The sequence below is a fragment of the Scleropages formosus genome, chromosome 17, assembly GCF_900964775.1.
Source record: "Scleropages formosus chromosome 17, fSclFor1.1, whole genome shotgun sequence".
Lineage (NCBI taxonomy): Eukaryota > Metazoa > Chordata > Actinopteri > Osteoglossiformes > Osteoglossidae > Scleropages > Scleropages formosus.
Genome location: NC_041822.1, coordinates 13,984,112 through 14,005,291, shown reverse-complemented (window position 1 = coordinate 14,005,291; position 21,180 = coordinate 13,984,112). Strand labels below are relative to the sequence as shown.

At 41.1% G+C, this 21,180-nt stretch overlaps 2 protein-coding genes across 4 annotated transcripts; both read left to right on the top strand.

Moving 5' to 3' along the window:
• The first annotated feature begins 101 nt into the window (after window positions 1-101).
• On the top strand, window positions 102-11,664 carry ercc8 (excision repair cross-complementation group 8). Of its 3 annotated transcripts, XM_018759412.2 has the most exons (12): window positions 102-194; window positions 634-729; window positions 2,041-2,142; window positions 2,568-2,691; window positions 4,751-4,832; window positions 6,417-6,485; window positions 6,922-6,988; window positions 7,320-7,423; window positions 9,440-9,564; window positions 10,061-10,258; window positions 10,908-11,000; window positions 11,486-11,664. In XM_018759412.2, the coding sequence occupies exons 1-12, from the start codon at window positions 118-120 to the stop codon at window positions 11,549-11,551; spliced, it is 1,203 nt and encodes a 400-aa protein (XP_018614928.2). In that variant the 5' UTR covers window positions 102-117; the 3' UTR covers window positions 11,552-11,664. The 3 variants fall into 3 exon arrangements, with proteins under 3 accessions (XP_018614928.2, XP_018614929.2, XP_018614930.2); XM_018759413.2 differs by lacking the exon at window positions 102-194 and having other exon boundaries at window positions 644-722; XM_018759414.2 differs by lacking the exons at window positions 102-194; window positions 2,041-2,142 and having other exon boundaries at window positions 688-729.
• Window positions 11,665-14,133: 2,469 nt separating this feature from the next.
• elovl7a (ELOVL fatty acid elongase 7a) lies at window positions 14,134-20,320 on the top strand. Its single transcript, XM_018759494.2, has 8 exons — window positions 14,134-14,227; window positions 16,772-16,856; window positions 17,090-17,280; window positions 17,823-17,903; window positions 18,043-18,099; window positions 18,191-18,296; window positions 18,476-18,612; window positions 19,170-20,320. Exons 2-8 carry the CDS (start codon window positions 16,793-16,795, stop codon window positions 19,383-19,385), a joined length of 852 nt encoding a protein of 283 aa, XP_018615010.2. The 5' UTR covers window positions 14,134-14,227; window positions 16,772-16,792; the 3' UTR covers window positions 19,386-20,320.
• The last annotated feature ends 860 nt before the right edge of the window (window positions 20,321-21,180 follow it).

Genomic DNA, 21,180 nt, shown 5'->3' with positions numbered 1-21,180 from the left:
CAAAAGGGACATTCGTTCCTAATAATTTCCGAAAAGTAGCCCCCAAAGCCAGTGTAATGGTTCATTTACTGGAGCTACAGACACTTCACTTCGGCAGCTGACCGGGCTCAGTAAAACATGCTCGGCTTTCTCTTCGGGAGACAGACCGGCCTGGACGATCCTCTTCGCCTGAAGCGGGCAGAGTCGACAAGGAGGTAGGAAGGTGAACCTCAGTGGTCCATCTTTAGCCAGTCCTTCGTAATTCCTTTTCAAGAATAAGCTAACGAACGCAGACACGAGCGTTGGTTCGTTGTCAGTTCAACACGAACAGGGGGAACGATTTAGCGGAGAGACAGTTGTGTAAATGATTTTTAAGGTTTTTATATAATAATTATTACTGATGCTTTAGCTAAGTATAAAGATCATTATTGTTAGTTGTAATAATTTAGTTAGTTGTAATAATAACAATTTAAAGAACTCAGCAGCATAGATGAACGCTACTGTGTTGATGTCTTACTACATTTGTCCACTAGGTGGTGACGTTAACCAGTAAATGACGTGCAACGTGGATAGTTTGTTACAGTACAACAAAAGATACAAGTTCCAACATTGTTAAAATGTGGTTTTTCTTTTTTTTACTTTCTGCTTTCCTAGGGCCCTCTGCTTGGAGCTTAATCCAGACCGAAATGTGGAACGGATCCACGGAAATGGCATTAACACAATTGATATTGAAGTCATTGAGGGTAGATAGTAAGTTTACTTGTATTTTAATCAGCATCTTGACAGCTTTGAGACAGTCCTATATGCGATAGTATCATGTAAATTATTACTTGCTAACAGGTTTGATGATTCTTTTATTGGTTTTAGATATTTAGATACAAAGATTTTTAAAATGTGATACATTGTTGTGTTTTACTGTCTTATTTTTTTACGTAATCGTGTTCTGCACCTGTCTTACGATGATATGGACATGTCCTAAATCCATGCTTAGGATTTATACAAATTTGATAATGTATAACAGCATCCATACAGAATAAATGTTTATCTTTAGATTAATATGTCATGTCATTGTCTGAACCGCTCGTCCCATCCGGGGTCGCGGGGAGCCAGAGCCTAACCTGGCAACACAGGGTGTAAGGCCAGAGGGGGAGGGGACACACCCAGGACGGGACGCCAGTCCGTCGCAAGGCACCCCAAGTGGGACTCGAACCCCAAACATACCGAAGAGCAGGACCAGGACCAACCCACTGCGCCACCGCACCCCCTTAGATTAATATGCATTTGAATAAATTACAGTGCAATTAAACTTTGTTAGATTTCTGTGCAGTTACAACAGTTCTTTCATTTTTCAGGTGTAAGACTGCAAACTGTTCCCCTCAAGTATTCACATGACGGATTCTCTTCATTAGTACTTGAAACAGTTGTTTAGTTGCGTAGTTCAGGGGGTTGACCTCTGCAGTCCTCAAGTCCAGGAAGTTTCTGGATGTATTTTAATAGGTGATTCATTTACATCTAAAAGACCTAGTGAGGTGCTGCACTATTCAAGTAATTAGTTCAGTAAAGGAATACAGATGTAATTAAAGTGGAAAATTGACTGTTCAACATAGTAATTTAGAGCCCCTTGCCAAATCATAGTTGCTTGTTTTCTTCCACTGTTGTGGGACAGACAAGATGAAACTGGTGGTTGTGAATATTTGGGCCACAGTGCAGACCACTGTAGTTATCACAAATAAATGCCTTTCGGGGTGTGTTCAGTATTCTAAAGCTAAACTATTTTCTCCAAAGCAGTAATATCTACTGTTGGTCTTGGGGAGTCGTTGTACAGTGAATGAAAGCTTTTGTTTTATGTAAATACATAAGTACTTCACAAAGTTAACTGAATCCATAGCTGGGCTTGTTCAGAACTCTCTGACTGAGAAGGACTTGTGTCCCTATGACATGATTAGATTTGTGAATTGGATATAGGCCTCAGGCATCCTCTAGTTCTGCTCTGCTCAGTATTGAGCTGAGGTCGTTGTGTGGGCAATCTGAAATATCTACCTTTTGACTTCTGCTTCTCAGCATGCTTTCTGGTGGCGCCGATGGGGTGGTGGTGATCTACGACCTGGAGAACCACAGTAGAAAGCCACACTACACTTGCAAAGCAGTCTGCACTGTGGGCAGGTACAGAGAGCAACTCTGCTTAGATACAGAGCAAAAGTTTCATTAGTCAGTGACATGTTAGGCAGTGAACAGCTCCTCTGGAGAAATTTGCACATTTTCTATCATGAGAGACAGAATCAAGTCATGAAAATGTTGTTATATTAGAAGAGGGACAGCATTTCATTGCTGGAAGTAAGAGAAGTGTCTTCTGGAAACAAAAATTGTGCATTAACACTCCTAAGTGCAGATTGCAACTTTTGTTTTTTGCTTTTCCCACATTGTGTGATTAACAGTATTATTGCAGACAAGTGACATACAGTAACATAATGCTATACATAGACATGAATTTGTTTAAGTGCTTTAGACAGAAGTGCTGATAATTTGTCTGTGACTTAACACAACTGACCTGTCCTCCGTTTGTTTTGACTGTCACTGTTGCGGTCCAGGTCCAGTCGGCATGTTCACAAGTTCAGTGTGGAAACGGTGCAGTGGTACCCCCATGACACTGGCATGTTCATCTCAAGCTCGTTTGACAAGACCATGAAAGTTTGGGACACAGAGACACTGAAGGTGAGTTTCTCTCCACTGTTCTCCCCATCTCACTCTGCATCTTTATTTTTCTCTTTTACCCTGTCCTTGCTCATCCTCATGTAGCCTTTATCTCTCTCCGGTATGCAAACCACACTGATTGTGTAACAAGACCTACTCCTGTGTTTATACTCCATAAACTTGGTGTCTTTGAATGTTAGAGTACTATTTTACTTTGTCTGGCCTTTGCCAACTAAAGGGGTTGTTGATAATATAGGCTAAAAGTTTTCCCGAGTTATGCACATTAAGGATCTCACACAGCCCAGAGGGATTTACTGCCTTTGCCCTTTGTTTCCAATGAAAGAGACAAGCTCACTTTTTCTTTCCTACTTTCAAGAATGTCCCGAACTTTTGTGCTTCACAGTGTACGCGTGCGTGCGTGCATGCGTGTGTGTGAGAGAGGATGTTTATGAGAGTGAAGTGGGCAGCACAGCTTTTATTTGACATCTTAAAAGCTGCTGAATGTGCCAGAACTTGACAAACCTGTTCTTGATAGCCACAGTGAACTATGTGTCTGGTAAAGTTTATTCCCCCTTCACAAAGAAACACCAGTTGGCATACTGGTCAGACCGAGAAAGGTAGAATGAAACAAGAAGCACTGATAAACACTTTTTAAAATTTAAAAGGAAGATTCGTGGTTTCACAATGCAAGGAAAGAAACTGACAACGTGAAAGGTTCTATAAACTCACATTTCAGTCTTCCATTCTGTGTCATCTGTGAGCTGCTCTGTCCTTAACAAGAGAGTGTATTATTAATGAAGCAACAGTGGTGCCTCTGTGCATCTCTGTGGCTCACATCACACTCCCTTTTGCATTGATTACATACCACAACACTGAGCCTTTATAATGTTTGCATTGTACTCCAGTTGCACCATGTTAAGCCTCAGATGTCCTTCTGGTTTTGTCAGGAAAATAGTCAGATTATTTAAATGTTTTAACTGCTGTTATTATAACGTGGATATTGCTGTAACATTTTTTTAATACATGCCACTTAGTCTTTCTTGACACTTTTTGTTTCTGAATAACCATAGTATTAACAGTTTCTTTTTACAAAAAGAATGGCATGCCAGAAGTATCTGTGTCTGTTTGAAAATTATTTAACTAAATTTCAGAACCTATAAAAGGAAGATTTTAACAAGCAGCTGCAGTACCACCTGGTTTTTTGAAGCCTGTGCTTCACAGAAATTGATTATGAAATAAAAGTGTGTTTGAGAACAACAGGACACTGAGAAGGAAGGAAAATGGTTGCTAGGCTATTTCAATATTTCCACCAGGGGGCCCATTGAAATGTCTGTTGCATAAGCATGGGAAGGCGTAGAAACAATGCAGGTTTCTGTGAGACTTGTGGGCTGCTTTTCTGGACCCTTTTGTTTAGGGGTGAGGATATGAATGAGAAACATGACTGTCCTTATTATATTGATTTCAGCACGTGTGATTTTAAATTGCATCATTTGTATTGCTGGGTACCTTTTTTGAGATACTTTTAGTTTTTTTGTGTGTGTGTATATGTTGCTTATTTTCAACAATCAAAGATTAAAATATCCTGTCATTTATTAATTTTAGTGTATATTGAAACATAGCATGGCTAACAACCCTTGAATTTTTAAACTCTGGGATGGATAATTGTGCTATATCTTACTGGATGTTTTTCTTTCTTAGGGGGCAATGAAATGTTCACACTGCTGCAGCATGCATAGCAAGTAGCATAATAGTTAGAGCTCTCAGATTACAATCGAAAGAACCAGGTTTGATCTGGGTCCCTGTCCCATGTACCACTGTAGTGCCCTTGATCAAGATACTTACACTGAATTGATGCAGTTCAGGTAGTCTTTGGACTGTGGGAAGAAACCAGAGCACTCAGAGGAAATTTGTGTGAACATGGGAGAACATGTGAACTCCATACAGACTGAGCTGACTTCGAAGCTATTCCAGAACCAGCCCGTCGTTGTGACACCACCCTACGCGCTCACTTCAGTCAGAAGTGTAAAAAGTCAACCATAGCTTGAAGGTCACCTGTTTCCCTTTCTCTTTGTTTCCTCAGCCAGCAGAGATCTTCCAATTTGTGGAAAATGTGTACTGCCATCAGATGTCTCCAATTGCAAGAAAACACAGTCTCATTGCTGGTTAGTCATTTATTCTTACTCTGACCCCCAGCAGGATTTACAGCCTGTTTGGCTCTCCCTCTACCAAGTTTCCTTTTTGAATGGAACACTCCCCAGTATTCACTTACCAGATCTCTTGCTGCAAATATATTTTTTTGTGTTATTTGATTTTTATGTCTTTGTGCTATTCATTGTTGATAGTCTTCCTCTCATCATACATTTCTAGCTATAAATTCTGTTGCCCAGAGGCCTACTGAAACTTCCAACCTGAGTGTGTAAACCCACCATTTTCAGTTATTTCAGTTTGATTGCCTCTTCTTTACACAGATCCTTTTTGCTGTGGTGCTGTATTTACAGTATATGGTCACTGGTATGTGTAGTATTACGTGCATAGTTTGCTTCGCCATTTGTCTGACTGGAATTTTAATTGTCCATAGTTTAAGAAAGAAAGACTGTTTCACTGACCTGCATCTTACAAGTAAACAACAGGTCTGGAGGTTGTGTTAGGGGACTGATTTTGCAGTTATCTTTGGAATGCATGCGCACACACAAGTTTTTCAGCTGTCTCTAGCCACCACTTGCCTGCCTGTACAGATTTCTGTGCTTTACAGCTTTGACGTGCTTAGGAAATCCTTGCTTTTATGAAATTGTAACAGTCTGTACACTTCAGTTTATTCATATTAGTGAGCCATATTACTTCAGCAGTCAGTTAAGAGCTGTAGCATTCAGTTAAATGTAAAGATATAGGTAAAAGCTTGTACATGTATTCTATTGCAACAAGTTTCAATTGAAGACAGTAGTTTCATCTGTTAGTAACACCTAACAAAACCTTTAGTGAAACCTTACTTTGCTTGTCATCTAATCTCTTGGGGGAAGTAAAGTTGTCATATTAGACCTGCTCATTCTCCTTTCACAGATGAGACAAAAACTGAAGGTCCAATTTGGATTTTAGGTACGCGTTTCAATCCCCTGTAAAATAGGTAAATGCTCTCTGTGTTACTCAGGTTAGAATGATACTGAAGTGGCAAACTCTTTCTAAACCGGTCAGACTCAAGCATTTGGAATCTGGCCCCTTTTTCCTGGTAGAACGGGACTGACTGGTCTCAAATATCTGTTGAGAAAGAAAGCGAGCAGTCTAGACCCTGCTGTCAGATTGCTTTGTTTATGGGGATACTGGTTTCTTAACGAATGAATGAATCATACAGGCATCCTCCTGATTCCTGCATTTTATCATTTCATATATTGACTGAAGAAACAAGTCTTTTCTGAGTAGACTACACAGTTTTATACATAATCAAGGTTTGGCTTTCTCTGAGAAATTATCTGCCTTTTAATATTAACTCTGCATGGAGTTTCTCAAGTATTTCACATGGTCTTTTGCTGACATCGTACATCTATATGTATATTTTTCTGTTATAACATGTGACAGATGAATTCTGTGAATGAGATTGCATTTCACCACTGCTATGGCAAGACATGTTGCTTGTGTTTCTTGAGAGCATAGAAATCACAATGAGCTTCTTTTATATTTCCCTTGCCTTTTTCTCCTGTGGAACTGTAATGTCTACTTGGTGCCACTCAATCACCTCCATTGTTTGCCCTCAGTTGGTACCAAGAACCCCAAAGTACAGCTATGTGATCTGAAGTCTGGCTCCTGTATTCAAGTCTTGCAGGGTGAGTATTCACAGTGAGAACTGAGGATGATGGAACTCCAAGTTCTGTGGCCTTTTGAGTTTGTCCTGAGATGGGATACAGTGGTTTTATAAGCAGGGTTGGTATGGTGTTTTGTTGTGCCGTAAAGCTTACCTTAACTTCAGAAGGAACCACTCTGGAATAAAGGAATAGTGTTATGTTAATCATATGCTTAGCAGGTCACTGCAAATGATTATGTTTTGGAACAGATCCTGTGATGAGTTTTTTTTCTCCTTAATTGGAATGTGTGCATTTTGTGACAGTGATCAAAGTTTTAGCACTCTATTTAGAGAAAAGCACTGGGTTTTGCTCATGGCTGTGGTATCTTGTATATGGTCATATCTAATTTTGAATGTGTTTTGACTGATATATGAGGTTATAAATGAATGACAAGTCTTTTTTTTGTTGATTTTGCTAGGTCACAGAGGAGAAGTCCTATCTGTGAAATGGTCTCCACGGTATGAATACATTTTGGCAACAGCCAGGTACATTGTAATTTTTTTAAATACTACCAGGACTCATCACTCTTGCCATTGCTATCAAGACTTTCTTCCACAGAAACTGTTTAGTTGCTTCAGGGTCTTATATGTTTTCCCCACCCAGTATGGCTTGGTGTCTGAATCAACAGCACAGCTAAAACTTGCATGTATGCTTCAGAGACATTTTGAGTTTCTTAAAGCATTCCAGGCTTCCAGTAAATGAGAGTTCATGTGAGTTGTAATTTATAGATTCTCTAGCTGTTGCTCAGGAGTGAACCTGTGGGGCCTGATGAGAATTGAAGTTTAACAAGGACTTTGCTGTGAATTTCTGTTACAGCACAGACAGCAGTGTGAGGTTATGGGATGTTCGGAGGGCCTCTGGAAGCCTTTTCACATTGGACCAGTTCAATGGGGACCCATCAAAGTCCTCATCTGAGGCAGGTGAATCCAGCTCACAGCCTTACCATGCCCAAGTCTGTTTTTCTTTCCAGTTTAGCCATTTCAGATTTTGTATTTCATGCCCTTGGCTATTTACACATCTGTGATGCTATCCCCACCTTCATTTCATGTTACAAGTCATCAACTCTGTGGGATAAGCTATATGCTGGGAAAAGTCATATGTTTACCTTCTCCTTCAGCTGAGACTGCTGGTCACAAACAGAGGAGGATTCAGACTTAAGTGAACTTTGTGGTTTATTCTGCAAATGGGGAATGAATATTAGCAGTAGCACTGTAAATTTGTTAATTTACTTTATTTAATGTAAGTGCATGCTTTTCTCCAAAGCAGCATATAGTTCACAGTAAATGCATTTACATTTATTTATTTAGCAGACACTTTTCTCCAAAGCAACTTCCAGTGAACACTACGTAGTGTTATCAGCCCACACTTCTTATTCACCAAGGTGACTTATGCTGCTAGATACACTACTTACAATGGGTCACTTATCCATACATCAGTGGCGCACACTCTCTCTGGCACTCACAAACTATGGATGAAACTGAACAGCATGTGTTTGGGGTGTGGGAGGAAACCAGAGCACCTGGAGGAAACCCACGGGGAGAACATACAAACTCCACACGAGTGCAACAAAAGTGCATTTCACAACAAATTCAGTTTTAGACATGTCAAAGCACAGTTAAGTTTATCCAGTACCTCACTTCTTGCTCGCATGCATGACATGAGTTGCTGCCTGTACAAATGAGCCTAGTAGGAAATACCAAGGTTATCGTGACAAGTGTTGTTCAAAAAAAAAAAAAAAAAAAATTATGGAGACATTAGAAGGTCAGGAGAAAAGTGGGTCTGAAAGAGATCTGAGACTCTTTTTGAATGCTGAAAGGGATTCAGCAGTTCTGAGGGATAGAGATATGCTATTCCACCACATTGACGTTAAAACTGAGAATCTACAAACTATTGATTTTGAATCCCCCTGTGAGTGGAGCTGTCAAAGTTGGAAGAGAGTAGTGCTCTTCCTAGGGTGTAGTAAATACTGAAGACGATCAGTAGGCTTCAGGGTGCTGATCCTTTGACTGTCTTGTAGCCCATAGCCAGTCTTCAGTGAAGTTCATATATGCTCCAGACACTGGTCTGTTTAAGTCTAGTAAAATGCAATATTTTTCCTGTTTTGAAGAAAAGCATGTGTGGTGCATCAGAATAGTGTGTCTGCCAAAGTTCAACTTGTCATTTAGAACTTTCTAGAAAGGATATAGCAGACAAAATAAAAAGTGAAAGCCAAAAGTTGCTTTGTAGGGAGCAATGAGCTAAATACAGAGGGAAAAAAATTACCTAAACACATGCTTTTCAAAAGATTAACATGAAAGAGGTGATAGTGCTAGGTGAAAGAGGGAATTGGTTCAGAACCTTCTCAGGTATCTAATGAGTACTTGTGCTCTTGGGGGACTGACAGCTAGTAACAGTTACCATAGTGTCATCTGCACCAATGGAAGCCCTTAGTCATGGTGACCTATGAATTTATGCAAATCACCTTTGTCAATAATAAGAACAGGAAAATGAACTGACAAAGCCATAATTTGCAAACCTGAGCATTAATGTGACTCCTTGATAATGTGACTGAATGTTGTTAAATGTTTTATCCTTTTTTTTCTGAGAATAATTTTTTCTGCATTTAAATTCAGTCAGTATAGTAGACTTGTCACCTTTCACTCAAAAGACCCATTTTCTAATCCTGCTCTTTCTGTTGTACCTTTCACCAAGATTAAAGTCAGTAAAAAAAAAAAACAAAAAAAAAATTACCCAGTTCTATAAATCGTAAATTACTGAAGTAATGCGCAAACCTTACATCAGAGGTCACTGAGAAAAGTGTCAGTTAAATAAATAATAATTGGAAATAGTGAGCGGACTGGGTCACTATGATTGCCGAGTAAGGAGTTTATACACATTATGAAGAAGAGGCATGTTCTGACCTGCAAGTATGGATAACATAGAGGTTTCTGTGGCAGCAAACACAGCCCACAATGGGCGAGTCAATGGGCTGTGCTTCACGGGTGATGGACTATTCTTGCTGACGACCGGGACAGACGACCGGATGAGGCTGTGGGAGACGGCTACAGGAAAGAACACCCTGGTAGGCAGGTGGGGCTAAGGGCTGAGGAATGACATATCTCTGTGCCTTAAGAAGGCACTCCAAACTCCAAGCCTTATCATCAAAGCGAGACCAGTTCTGCAGGCTTCACCTGTACCTGTTACATAAACGTTTTGCCAAGCTGTGGGTTCAAGATAGGGGTCTGAATGCCAAGTAGTCTTTTTTTAAATGTATTTATTTTCTAACCATCTACTACTGCTAAGTAGCCGATTATAAAAGTGTTTTTCCTGTAAAGAAAATCCTACAAAACATGAATGCTGTGCTATCTCAGGATATGGAGTAGGCTGGAAATGAGGGCCTCTTCTGCTCCTTCCTCTATGTTGTTGTGGAATGGCTATATAGGACAGGATTGTGTGAAGTTTTATTTTCTATCACATTTTCATTTTCACTCTTGCAGTTCTTTCAGCATTGGCTTGGACAATAGGTCTTCAACGATCTCGTATCCCTCAAGAAATGGTTCTGTTATTTCTGTGTTCAGGTGAACTATGGGAAAGTGGTGAACGAGAGCCGCAAAGGCTTGAAATTTGCAGTGTCACAAGGCTGCAGCCTGGAGTTTGCCTTTGTGCCCTGTGGCAGTTCGGTGGCTGTTTACGCTGTGCATTCGGGCGAGCTGGTTACCATGTTGAAAGGCCACTACAGCAATGTGGACTGCTGTGAGTTCCACCCCGATTATCAGGTGGGCAGTGCGTGTACTTCATCCCTTTTCTAAACTGACAAGTGTTTCTAAATGCACATGGCTTCATACAGCCTTGGGAGGAGTGTGAGGGGAAGACTGCAGGTGTAAATCCCAAGTGGGAACAGTATGTTTGTGTCACTGTACATGCTGTTCAAGCTGAAACAGCAGCACACTCCAGGCTATGGGCTATAGGTTACTGGTATGTAGCTTTGACTAGTCAAACTGTAAACTTTAGAATTGTGATCAGTATCTGTTGTTGGGGTGGGACTACTCGGGAGGGTAGGTAAGGGGATAAAAATGCAGTTGATATTAGGTGAGCAGCACACTAGAAAGGTGTGGCGAGAGCTAACATGTAAAGAATGGGGAAATACATTGTGTGCTGTCACGGCTGCCATGTAGCACCCCCATACATATGTCAGAAACTGAACAGTTGAGCCTTGTAGCATGTTCCTAATACCTGTGCCATTAATAATCCTTCTGGAACAGTTAGGGCACTGGCAGGAAGGTACAAAGGTGTGGCAGTGACAGTTTCTTTCTCTTACCTTTTATGGGGTTTTGCACTGGATTGATAAGCTGCAGATTAGTCTTAAAATTTAAAGCCCAATGCAATGTGCTAACAGTGTTCTTAAATATATTCTTACCACTGCAGGAGTTATACAGCGGAGGCAAAGACAGCAACATCCTGGCCTGGATCCCGACCCCACGCCCACCTGATATTGAGGAGGAGCAGGATTCTAAAAAGGTCTGTCTGTCAGTGATCTTTTTGTAGTTTTTTCGGAACATGTACATATCTATCATTGGGGCCCAATATAATCAATGTTTAAAGGATGCTGAGGTAGGATTCTGTAAAATTGCCTGAGGTGCTTTGGTTCCGCTTGTCACTGTGAGAAGAGTGAACTTGTACTATGGAAGCAGTCTTGCACATGAATCACACTGAATGTTGCTAGGATTCATCATTTGTTACATTCTTCAGGCATACCTGAGAAGCATACCACGGAATCAACACATAAGCTACACCGGATTTTATAATTAGTATTTGGGAATGTAGCTCTGCATTTGTGGTTTTGTATAAAACTTCAGTTTTCAGTAAGAAAAAAAGAATAAATAATGAATAATTTTATTAATATGTGTAGTTCTTCCAACCAAATACAATTTGTATCAGATTTGTTCATTATTATGGTATTGCATCTTCTGACAGCGTTGTGGATCAATTGTGCTTGTCATTAGGGTGGAAGTCAGGTGGCCCTGAACCCAGCTTTTGAGGATGCGTGGAGCAGCAGTGATGAAGATTGACGCATCTGAGTAAACGGCAATGGAAAAACACACACTTAGATACTTGGAAGATATTTATACTGCACTGATATTTGTTTTGGTGCTATTTCAAATAAATCTTTTTTTTATGTAAACATGGTTGATATTTCTTCTGGGTTTAATGATCTGAGAACACTCTGCCTCCAGTCAAATGAAGGGGTGGGTAGGAAATTACTATTAATTTTTTTTTTTTTTTTTCCCCCTTAACTTGTCTTTCACTTGTCATGGTTCTTTTCATGTGTAACATTAATATTTCCTGTCTCCTGCAGGAATTTTGAGTGTTCAGAAAACAACCGCCATATTTTTTTTTAACCATTTTTATTGTGTTTATGGTAGTACAGCGAGTAGTGCTGCTGTTTCACAGTGGCTAGGTGGGGTGAGAGGATGTGGCTTCGATCCCCCACTCATTCTCTGTGGAGTTTGCATGTTCTCCCCGTGTCTGCGTGGGTTTCCTCCCACAGTTAAAAAAATTGCCCATAGTGTGTGTGTGTGAGTGAGTGAGTGACAGAGAAAGTGTGTTCCGCTGGTGTATGGATAAGTGATTTATTGTGAGTAGTTTATCTTGTGAGTAGTTTATCTATCATTCTAGTTCACTTTGGCTGAATAAGGTGTGGGCTGATACTACTACATAGCGTTTGCTGGAAGTCGCTTTGGAGAAAAGCGTCTGCTAAATGAATAAACATATAAATGTTATGGTTGTACGCAAGATGTGACACTAACAGCTGACCCCTTCACTTATGATTTTGTAAAGGGTGTCAACAGGTCTGTTCCCTTTTGTCCACATCTACTTTTTTTTAATGAATGTTCCTTACCAGCAACCGCAGGGGACAGGGTTTACCACTGTTGAGAATGTAGTGGTCATTTCAGTCTCACAGCCTGAGGTCAGTCATAACAGCCAGTGGCCTGATCTGTTTCATGCAGGGCAATAGTATCAACAAATAATTGTTTTGATTTCACAACATCCATCCATCTTCTGTCCCGCTTGTCCTAAAAGGGTCGCGGTAGCAGCAGGGAGAGCAGAGAGGCCCAGCCGCCCCTGTCCCCCGCAACTTCCTCCAGCTCAGCCTGGGGGGATCCCCAGCCGTTCCCAGGCCAACTGTGAGATGTAATCCCTCCAGCGGGTCCTGGGCCGACCTCGGGGCCTCGTCCCAGTTGGCCGTGCCCAATATACCTCGAAAGGGAGGCACCCATGGGGCATCCTTATCAGATGCCCGAGCCACCTCAGCTGGCTCCTCTCAATGTGAAGGAGTAGCGGCTCTACTCTGAGCTCCTCCCGGATGTCTGAACTCCTCACCCTGTCACGGAGAGTGAGTCCCAGCACCCTGTGGAGAAAACTCATTTCGGCTGCTTGTATCCGCGATCTTATTCTTTCGGTCATCACCCAGAGTTGATTTGAAAACATCAACATATAATTAGAATCTCTAATGGAGCAGGTTTCTTGAAGGTTGGATCTGCAGTATTAATACGGTTTTGTGATTTTTAAAAAAAAAAAAAAAAAAAAATCACTGATATATTGTACATATTATACCCAGCTCAGTGTTCCTAAATGTTTTGTGTCTGTGCATCTATGTGTCTGCAACACGGTTACAGCCATAACTCGACCCCCTAACCCTGCCCCAGATCAAATGTAATCAGGAAAATAGATAATATTTTTGGATTATTCATATGTTTCAGAAGAAGTGCAGGAACACAGAAACCACATTTCAGTACTACAAATTCAGTTATACATAATGATACATATGAGCTTTCAAAGGACATGGAAGACATTTACATAATATAAGATTTAGATCAGGTTAATTTGGGAAGTTACCCTTGAAACAACTCGAGCGTTAGGTTTGGAAGCTTGCCTTTAAATTCACAGTTAAATAACTTTCAAAAAAGGCAGAACAATTTAAGGAATACAAAACAAGAATCTGACCAGATAACAGTATATTAACTAGGTATGTCAGACACTGCAACTGAAAGGGCTCAGAAAGTGACCCCCTGCGCTCACACTGACAGGTAGACCTGGAAAACACGTGGAAAGTTGCGTGATCGTGTGATGCTCTTACAACTGAATGATTCTGCTCTGATGTGATCAGGACAGGTGTGTGTTTCACAGGAGCAAAACCCACACATGCATGAACTCTTTAGGAGGCTATTTCTTCACATATAATACATGAGTCCCAGTATTGAGGACCAAAGCATTTAAAAAAATGTACTTTTAAACATATTTCAGATAGATTCCTGCTACAAAAAAAAGTTAAAATATTGTATTACGTTAAATGGAACAGTAAAAACTTGACGGTTAAAAAAAAATCATAATGCAGAAAATCGGATACTGTAATATATTTCTATACAAACTCACTTGCGCTTGTAGCGAAACATCCTTCGAGACCACGTACCTGCGTGGCTTTCCTTTTGTTATAATTATGCAATATTACAATTAATTAATTTTACATGATTGGCTGAGACGGATCACATTGGAAATTTCCACCAACCATAGCGCAGTATTCTTCGTTTTTCCTCCCCAAACTACTGATGTGGGCGGAGTCTCCCGGTAATGAATAAGTATAGACCAGGCCCAAGGTTCCCACAGACCTGCATCCAACTTCAGTGTCGGGCGAGTGCGTCGAGGTTACGCTGACGCGGAACGGTATTTTGGAGGCACTACCGAAGGTTAGTAGACCGCTTTTACCACATAAGGTGTCTGATTTTAATTGTTGGCGAAGGGGAGAAACTTGAGGGTTTAAGCAACAAACTCCTTTAAAGTCTGTCACTTCTAATGATGTAGCTAAAATAAACGTCGGCGCTAGTTGTATTATATCTGTCAGTAGCCGTTCAGGTCTCGTCACGCCGGGTTTTCGCGACAGAATCCCTCCGCGCACCTGTTGCGCTTCCGCCGCGCGCTCCCTACCTGCAGCGCTTCCTCCTGCGCTTCGGCATCGATTTGGTTTCGTGTTCGGTCTTTATCAACTCCGTTTGTGAGCTGTGCGCAGGGCTTCGCGACTTTCTCTTCTGCCTTCTCATAATCGCATCTTGTTGGACAAGTTTTGTTTCCGCTTCCACCGCTTGACGCTGTGCTCGGGTGGGGTCCTTCCTTCCCCGCGTTCAACCGCCGCACCTGCCTGCCTGGGATTGGGTGGGGAAGTGAGGAAATGTTCTAGACTTCATCATTTAGTCTAGAAGCTTCTGTCTTTCTACCAGAGTAGACTCCCTTATAATTTTTCAGGAGAAAATCTGAACTCGGAATTATTTGAGAATTCCTCCTGTGAGTTAAATATATTGTAATGGGCTGGTCCAGATCCTCGTATGTATGTATGTATGTATGTATGTATGTAGAAACGTGTGTAAGTCCTGAAAATCACACAGCACAGGAGACCTCAATCAGAATCAGTGGTCAGGACAAAGTGTTGTGCATGTTGTCCCCCCTGGCTTTCCTCTGTTATGCTGTAGGGCTGTGAAGCTTTTTCTTTTTGGCTTGCTGGTGTTTTTGTTCTTGAACTCTAGAACGTATACTTTTTTTTTTTTTTTTTTTTTTGTGTTTTCATCCTGGTCACTGGTGTTCTAATGAAGTATAGCGGTTCAGTTTCTGAACACAATGGTAAATGTTTCTAGATGGAGTGACATTGCGGGATCTTGCGGAACCTGTTGCTTTTCCTTCCTCAAGCAGGCACGTGTGGCTTTACAAATGGGAGCTTGGGCTGGTAACTAGATGTGGCCTCCTTCATGCGGTAACTTGTGACTTTCCCTAAAATGGGAAACTACTCCTTCCTGTTTACAAAACTATCCACTGGTCATTGACTGAAATAAATGGAACTTGATAGTGGAAAATGTACTCTACTTGTTTCAGTGTCAATGAGAACTCTACAATCTACATGTAGAGCTTTGCCAATCCTGGCACAATTGTTCTGTGGGTAGGAGTATGGTGTTCTGCTGGGTGGGTCTTGCCGGTAACTTACGACTGTAAACCAGCTGTGGGTGGAGACGGGTGTGCCATCGTCCGTGGCTTCTGAGCCAATGGAGTTGGAGCAACCTGTGTGAGGTGGAGTGTGCTGAGCAATGTAGAAGAGCAACCATGTGGCACACCTTCAAACCTGTTGTGATGGGGTGGCTTAGTATCAGCTTGTCATCTGTACTTGCTCAACTTGTTCCCAGGCTTCTACTGGTAGAAGCACTATGCAATGTCTACTATGGTCTTGTAGATGCTACCTCTGTGAATGGTACTTGTGACCTATATAGGTAAAGATGTCTGGCCATGCGTTGACTTGTTCCACAGCAAGGCTGTGCTGTCAGCCAGTGAGTGAGCTGGTTTTTAAATGGCTATAAACCTAAGTATTGGCTGTTATATGCTCTGTTATGAGGCCACTCATTTCTACCACCCTATACAGAGTAGTGTTTGGCAAGAAAGGATCATTTCAATGGCATCCTTTGACAATGTCTCAGGATATGTCAAAGGCAAATTAGAATAATGTTGAACCATGTGGTGATCAGCTTGTCTGACATGTTGCTGACAATCACAACTGTACATCTTACTGTGGGAGATATTTCAAAAGAATGCAAATGGTTCAGTGACTGAATGGTAGGTGAGGATTTACATATTTATGCTGCAATTAAACTTCAGTTTTTGGCTTTTTTTTCCTTTCCTCCCCCCCCTTCCTTGCTATTGAGGTTCTCTTGATGGAGTTGACAACTGAATGTTAAAACATCAGTGTTCCTGAAGGGTTTTTTCTTCCCCATGTTTTTGGTGCACAGAATGTACAATAAGTACACATGTATCTATTCCTTTTGTCCTCTGAGCCTGAGTTGGATTTTCACATTGTCAGTGTCCCTTGGACAGTGGGAGTGTCCAAGTGACATGTAGGCTTGGCATAAAATATCTTGCCTGATGTTCAGAAAATATTCAATGTCTATGGCTAAATTCTCTTTACTATTCAGGGTTTTTGAACTCAGCTGCTACATGCAATGGTCTCTAAATGGCTGTCTAAAATGCAGGCAGTATAGTCACTGGCCTGCAAATGGGTACCATAGTGTGGAAGTCAAGGGCTGTTCATGGCTTGATCTGTGTTCAGGGAAAGCATTTTGTTTCGTGCTTGCTCATGTGCCATACAACATCCTTAGATCACCTTTTTTTTCCGTCTCCATGGCTTGTGGGGGTGAAACATTCTGTTTCAGACAACAAGTAAAGGTGTTCTGAATGGTTGTTTATATTCCCTCTTCCAGTGTTGCCAGGCTTGCCACAAAATGGCCTTCAATGAACTGACATCTAGAGCTGTTCTGTTCTATGATGAATGGATCAAAGATGCTGGTGAGTGCAGTTGCAAATTTGAATTAACTTCTTTCAAGGATAACACTTGGATTTGACTCAATGTCTAGAGTTGTCTTATCTACTGGTGTGTTTGTCCCTAAAGTTAATAATGCTGTAAGGAATTTTAGCCATTGAGCTATTTGGTATAGTTCAGGGATTATATAAACTTGAAATGCTATTTCACCCTGTTGGGTGATAAGGGATGACAGTTTGCTTTTACTTCTTGTTTTCAGACCCAAGGACAAGAGGCTGGCTCTTAATGTCAAACCCACTACCCCAGACCATCATCATCGCTTCATACATATACTTTGTGTGGTCCCTTGGGCCACGACTAATGGAGAATCGCAAACCCTTTGACCTCAAACAAGTTCTGATTATCTACAACTTTGGCTTGGTTGCCCTGTCACTCTACATGTCTTATGAGGTATGCACCTTAGCTCGTTTGTTCATTGTCTTCTGTTGATTGGTGTGACATAGTCAATGCTAAAGAACCAACTTAATTGACACTGCTAGCAAAGCAGTCTTCTGAGATTGCATGATTTCCTTCAAATCACTGCCAGTGTGAAATTTTGGTATGTGAGGTAGTGGTTCCCATGCTGTTTCTGACTCTTTAGTCCAAAAAAAAGGCTAATCCTACCTGTTAAGGTAGATTCCTTTCTAGTGAGCAGTGTTCAAGATATCTTTTGAGTGACTGAGGTCATGCTGATTAAAAACCTGAGGGTTTTGATGTCCTGTCTTTCTCATACCAAATTTGGAAGTTAAACCTGAACTCATCTCACACGAGACTTGATATTCTAGAGATGTTTCCTTATAGATGTCTTTGGAATACCACATTTAACAGAACAGATGGCAGTTAAAATTCTTGCCTTTTGGGTTGTCTTGTAATTGTTTCTATATCCATGTACTTAGTCATTCTAGCTGATCTTGTCATTTTGGATGCTCATGAATTTGTTTTAACATCCTTAGTTCCTCATGTCTGGCTGGGCAACAGGATACTCATTCCGCTGTGACGTAGTAGATTACTCCAACTCTCCTCAGGCATTGAGGGTAAGACTGAAGATTATTAATCTTAAGTACTTGTTAATGTTTGATCTCCTAAACATGGCCTTTTTAGGATGCTTTAAGAATACATATGTAGACATTCACTGAACTGACAAGGATTCTGTTCTCACTTCCATCCTTTTAGATGGTGAGGGTATGCTGGCTCTACTATTTCTCCAAATTCATTGAAATGCTAGACACAGTAAGTAACTGATCTTCCCTTTGCTAATACCTTTTTCAGGACTGCACTGACCAGGACTTGCATGTTTTTTAACCCTAACCTTGTTATATAGGTGTTCTTTGTTCTGCGGAAAAAGAACAGCCAGGTGACCTTCCTCCATGTCTACCATCATTCAATTATGCCTTTTACATGGTGGTTTGGAGTGAAGTTTGCTCCAGGTATGTGGCCCCTTCCAGCCTAATGAAGTTTTCCATACTATGGAAACTTTCCATTCCCCCCCACCTTCTAAGATGCCAGCATGTACCCAGCTTTTCTCCAACCCACCTTGAACTGACTTGCATTTACCAGTTATGAATTTGTTGAGCAAACTGAAAGGTTCTTTGTGTTAAACCTTCAGGTGGTCTGGGCACATTCCATGCCCTGCTTAACTGCATTGTCCATGTGATCATGTACACTTACTATGGTCTGTCTGCTATGGGTCCTGCCTACCACAAGTATCTCTGGTGGAAGAAACACCTCACTACCATCCAGCTGGTATGTGGAATAATTAATCAAATGAGTGATTTGACTTTACTGTAGCTTAACAGCTATAGTAAACTTCTGGTTTGATGGCAACATTTGAAATCACTACTGAACTTTGTCACATTTTAGGGTGAGTTTTGAAACAAACTACATGCTAGCATTTAAGGGAGGAATTTTTTTTGGCTGGGTCTTACATGTTTAGATCACCCAAACAAGTCTGACTGGTTTCAGCTTGCATTACCTTGTGCTCTGCTTGCTGGAATTTGCTAATCTTAGAAATGTGGCTCAGCCTCATTTTAAGCTTTAGTGCTTAAACTAGTTCTCCTGTGCTATGCCATCACTTTGTATAAACATAGGTCTTAGCTTTAACCTGTGTGCCAATACTAAAGGTACCCTTTAATACTAGCCATGGTTTCTTCAGTTTGCATATGATTTAAGGTATGTTTTATGGTCTGAAGAGGTACAAGGCAGATGACTGGGATACTATCTTAAATATGGGTATAGCTGTATAACAAATCTAGAAAGACCTGAAGTTTTATGCCTTTTTTTTTTCCCCCCCCCCTTACCAGGTTCAGTTTGTGATTGTGACCAGCCACATCAGCCAGTACTTCTTCATGAAGGACTGTCCCTACCAGTACCCAGTCTTTATCTATATCATTGCACTGTATGGCTTGGTGTTCCTGGTGTTATTCCTCCACTTCTGGTATCATGCCTACACCAAAGGCAAGCGGCTCCCCAAGCTTCTCCAGAATGGGAATGGAGTTTACCGGGAAAAGGTGGAATGAGCAGCTTCTAATGAACAGACTTTGTTAGATCTGCCTTGACAATCTTGGAAAGTGATATAAAGCATGTACTGTACACTTTTGTATTCTAAGTATTAGAACGGTTAATCTTTGAGGCATTATTCCTCTCACCAAAGCTGAGTTAAGTCTGTTTCACTCTTCTGATGTTGAATGTCTGGTAATATGTCTGGGATACAGCACATGGGTTCTGCATTTCCCTACAACAATCTTCAAGCTGAGTTTTGGAGGATGTTAATGTTTGGTGGCAGCAGCTGTACCTCTTCTGTTTGCATATGAATATAGCTGCTCTTGCCCAGTTCAGTTACTTTTTACACTAATTTTTTACACATCTGTAAATTTTGTAAACTTTTGTATAACAATTTTTTGAAGACATTTAAAGCATGGTCTAGAGGGCATGTGAATGGCCACTGAGCAGTGCTCTGGAGGCCAAGAGCCTAACAAGCAAATGGCATGGGTTTGAATTCTGAGTCTTGACTAGTTCTGCTTGCAATACCTTTTAGGTTGCACCATCAGAAATGCAGTGTCATCATTAATGAAGAAAATGTACCAGATGCTTTGGTTTCCTAATTTATTTAGCTTTTAAACTTGAAGTCCTGTTAATATTGAGCTGTGATATTGACTTTTACCTAGAACCTTAAGATAGAGAGGAGTGTTCTCAAAGGAACTGTGGTGCAAGATGTATTTGAATACTGCAGTGATGAACAACTCCCCTCTGTTCAGGAGTTTCACCTATCACCCTCCAACTAGTTTGTGGGACCTAGACGGATGTAGAAAGCGGTTTTTAATCTTACAACAATGGGGGTTATTTCAATATCATGGCTCTGTAGTAATGAATGTCAGTGGTGTTTTAATAAGTCACCTAGGCATGATGCCACAATTGCCTTATAAACTGAATATTTGTAATAAAATCATGCAAACTGTGCTCATGTGTGGCTGTGTTTAGATCTCTTGATAGTGTTCTCTGAACATGTTCTCTTCAGTCTGCACAAACTGAAGCTTTAAAGTCTCTATGGCTGTAAACTAGCTTGTGTAGGGCTTGGTAGCAGTGTTGAACCTCTGGAGAGTTCATAGGAACTGAATATCTGACCTGTCTGAATTTGCTAGAGCTCATCAGTGCCTTAAGTTGTACCTAGTTTAATCTGCAGATTGCAGTACAAAATACCCTTGGGATGTGCAAAGTGAACTTTTCATGCTCAGCAAGTTATCTTGCTCATCCCTCTCAGTTCAGGTGCATAGTTATCCTTGTGTACCCTCAGTTCCCAGACATGTTACTGGATGGCAGAGCAGGACTGTTGAATGCTGGTATGTCTTCATAACCACCTTCTGAAGCAATGCCGTTCTCTCAGGAGGCCAGAACAGAGTAAACATTCTGTGAATAGTCTAAAGTGTGTAAACGGACTTATCGGCTAATGTGGTTAAAGGGCCAGTCTTTAAATTGTGAGCTTGGCACAGATGCCATACGTGTTGCAGAAGCACAGCAGCGCTCAGGTAGGGTCTCATGTTAGGCCTTGCAGCATTAATGAGGATCAGAGGTTTTATGTCTAGTAGTGGGGTTTACTGGCACAGCTGGAGTTGGGGGGGGGGGGCTTTAACAGCAGAACTCATCCTGATTCAGGTCAGGATGGTCTGGTGCTGTACCCTTGAGCTATACCTATATAGAAAACCCTTAATGCTGAACTAAATGTCTTTTGTAATTGTCATACCCTAAGATATGCCCATACCACTTTCAAGAATTTGGTTTCAGGAGTTTAATACTCCTACTTTAGCTTATTGAAGC

What these genes read in the sequence shown, in the direction of transcription:
- elovl7a (XM_018759494.2), top strand. Translation starts at nt 16,793, where the DNA reads ATGGCCTTCAATGAACTGACATCTAGAGCTGTTCTGTTCTATGATGAA. An exon ending in ACTCTCCTCAGGCATTGAGG is followed by an intron (nt 17,904 to 18,042) that starts GTAAGACTGAAG and finishes CCATCCTTTTAG; the next exon opens with ATGGTGAGGGTATGCTGGCT. An exon ending in TGGAGTGAAGTTTGCTCCAG is followed by an intron (nt 18,297 to 18,475) that starts GTATGTGGCCCC and finishes TTAAACCTTCAG; the next exon opens with GTGGTCTGGGCACATTCCAT.
- ercc8 (XM_018759412.2), top strand. Translation starts at nt 118, where the DNA reads ATGCTCGGCTTTCTCTTCGGGAGACAGACCGGCCTGGACGATCCTCTT. An exon ending in CTGTATTCAAGTCTTGCAGG is followed by an intron (nt 6,486 to 6,921) that starts GTGAGTATTCAC and finishes TGATTTTGCTAG; the next exon opens with GTCACAGAGGAGAAGTCCTA. An exon ending in TACATTTTGGCAACAGCCAG is followed by an intron (nt 6,989 to 7,319) that starts GTACATTGTAAT and finishes TTTCTGTTACAG; the next exon opens with CACAGACAGCAGTGTGAGGT.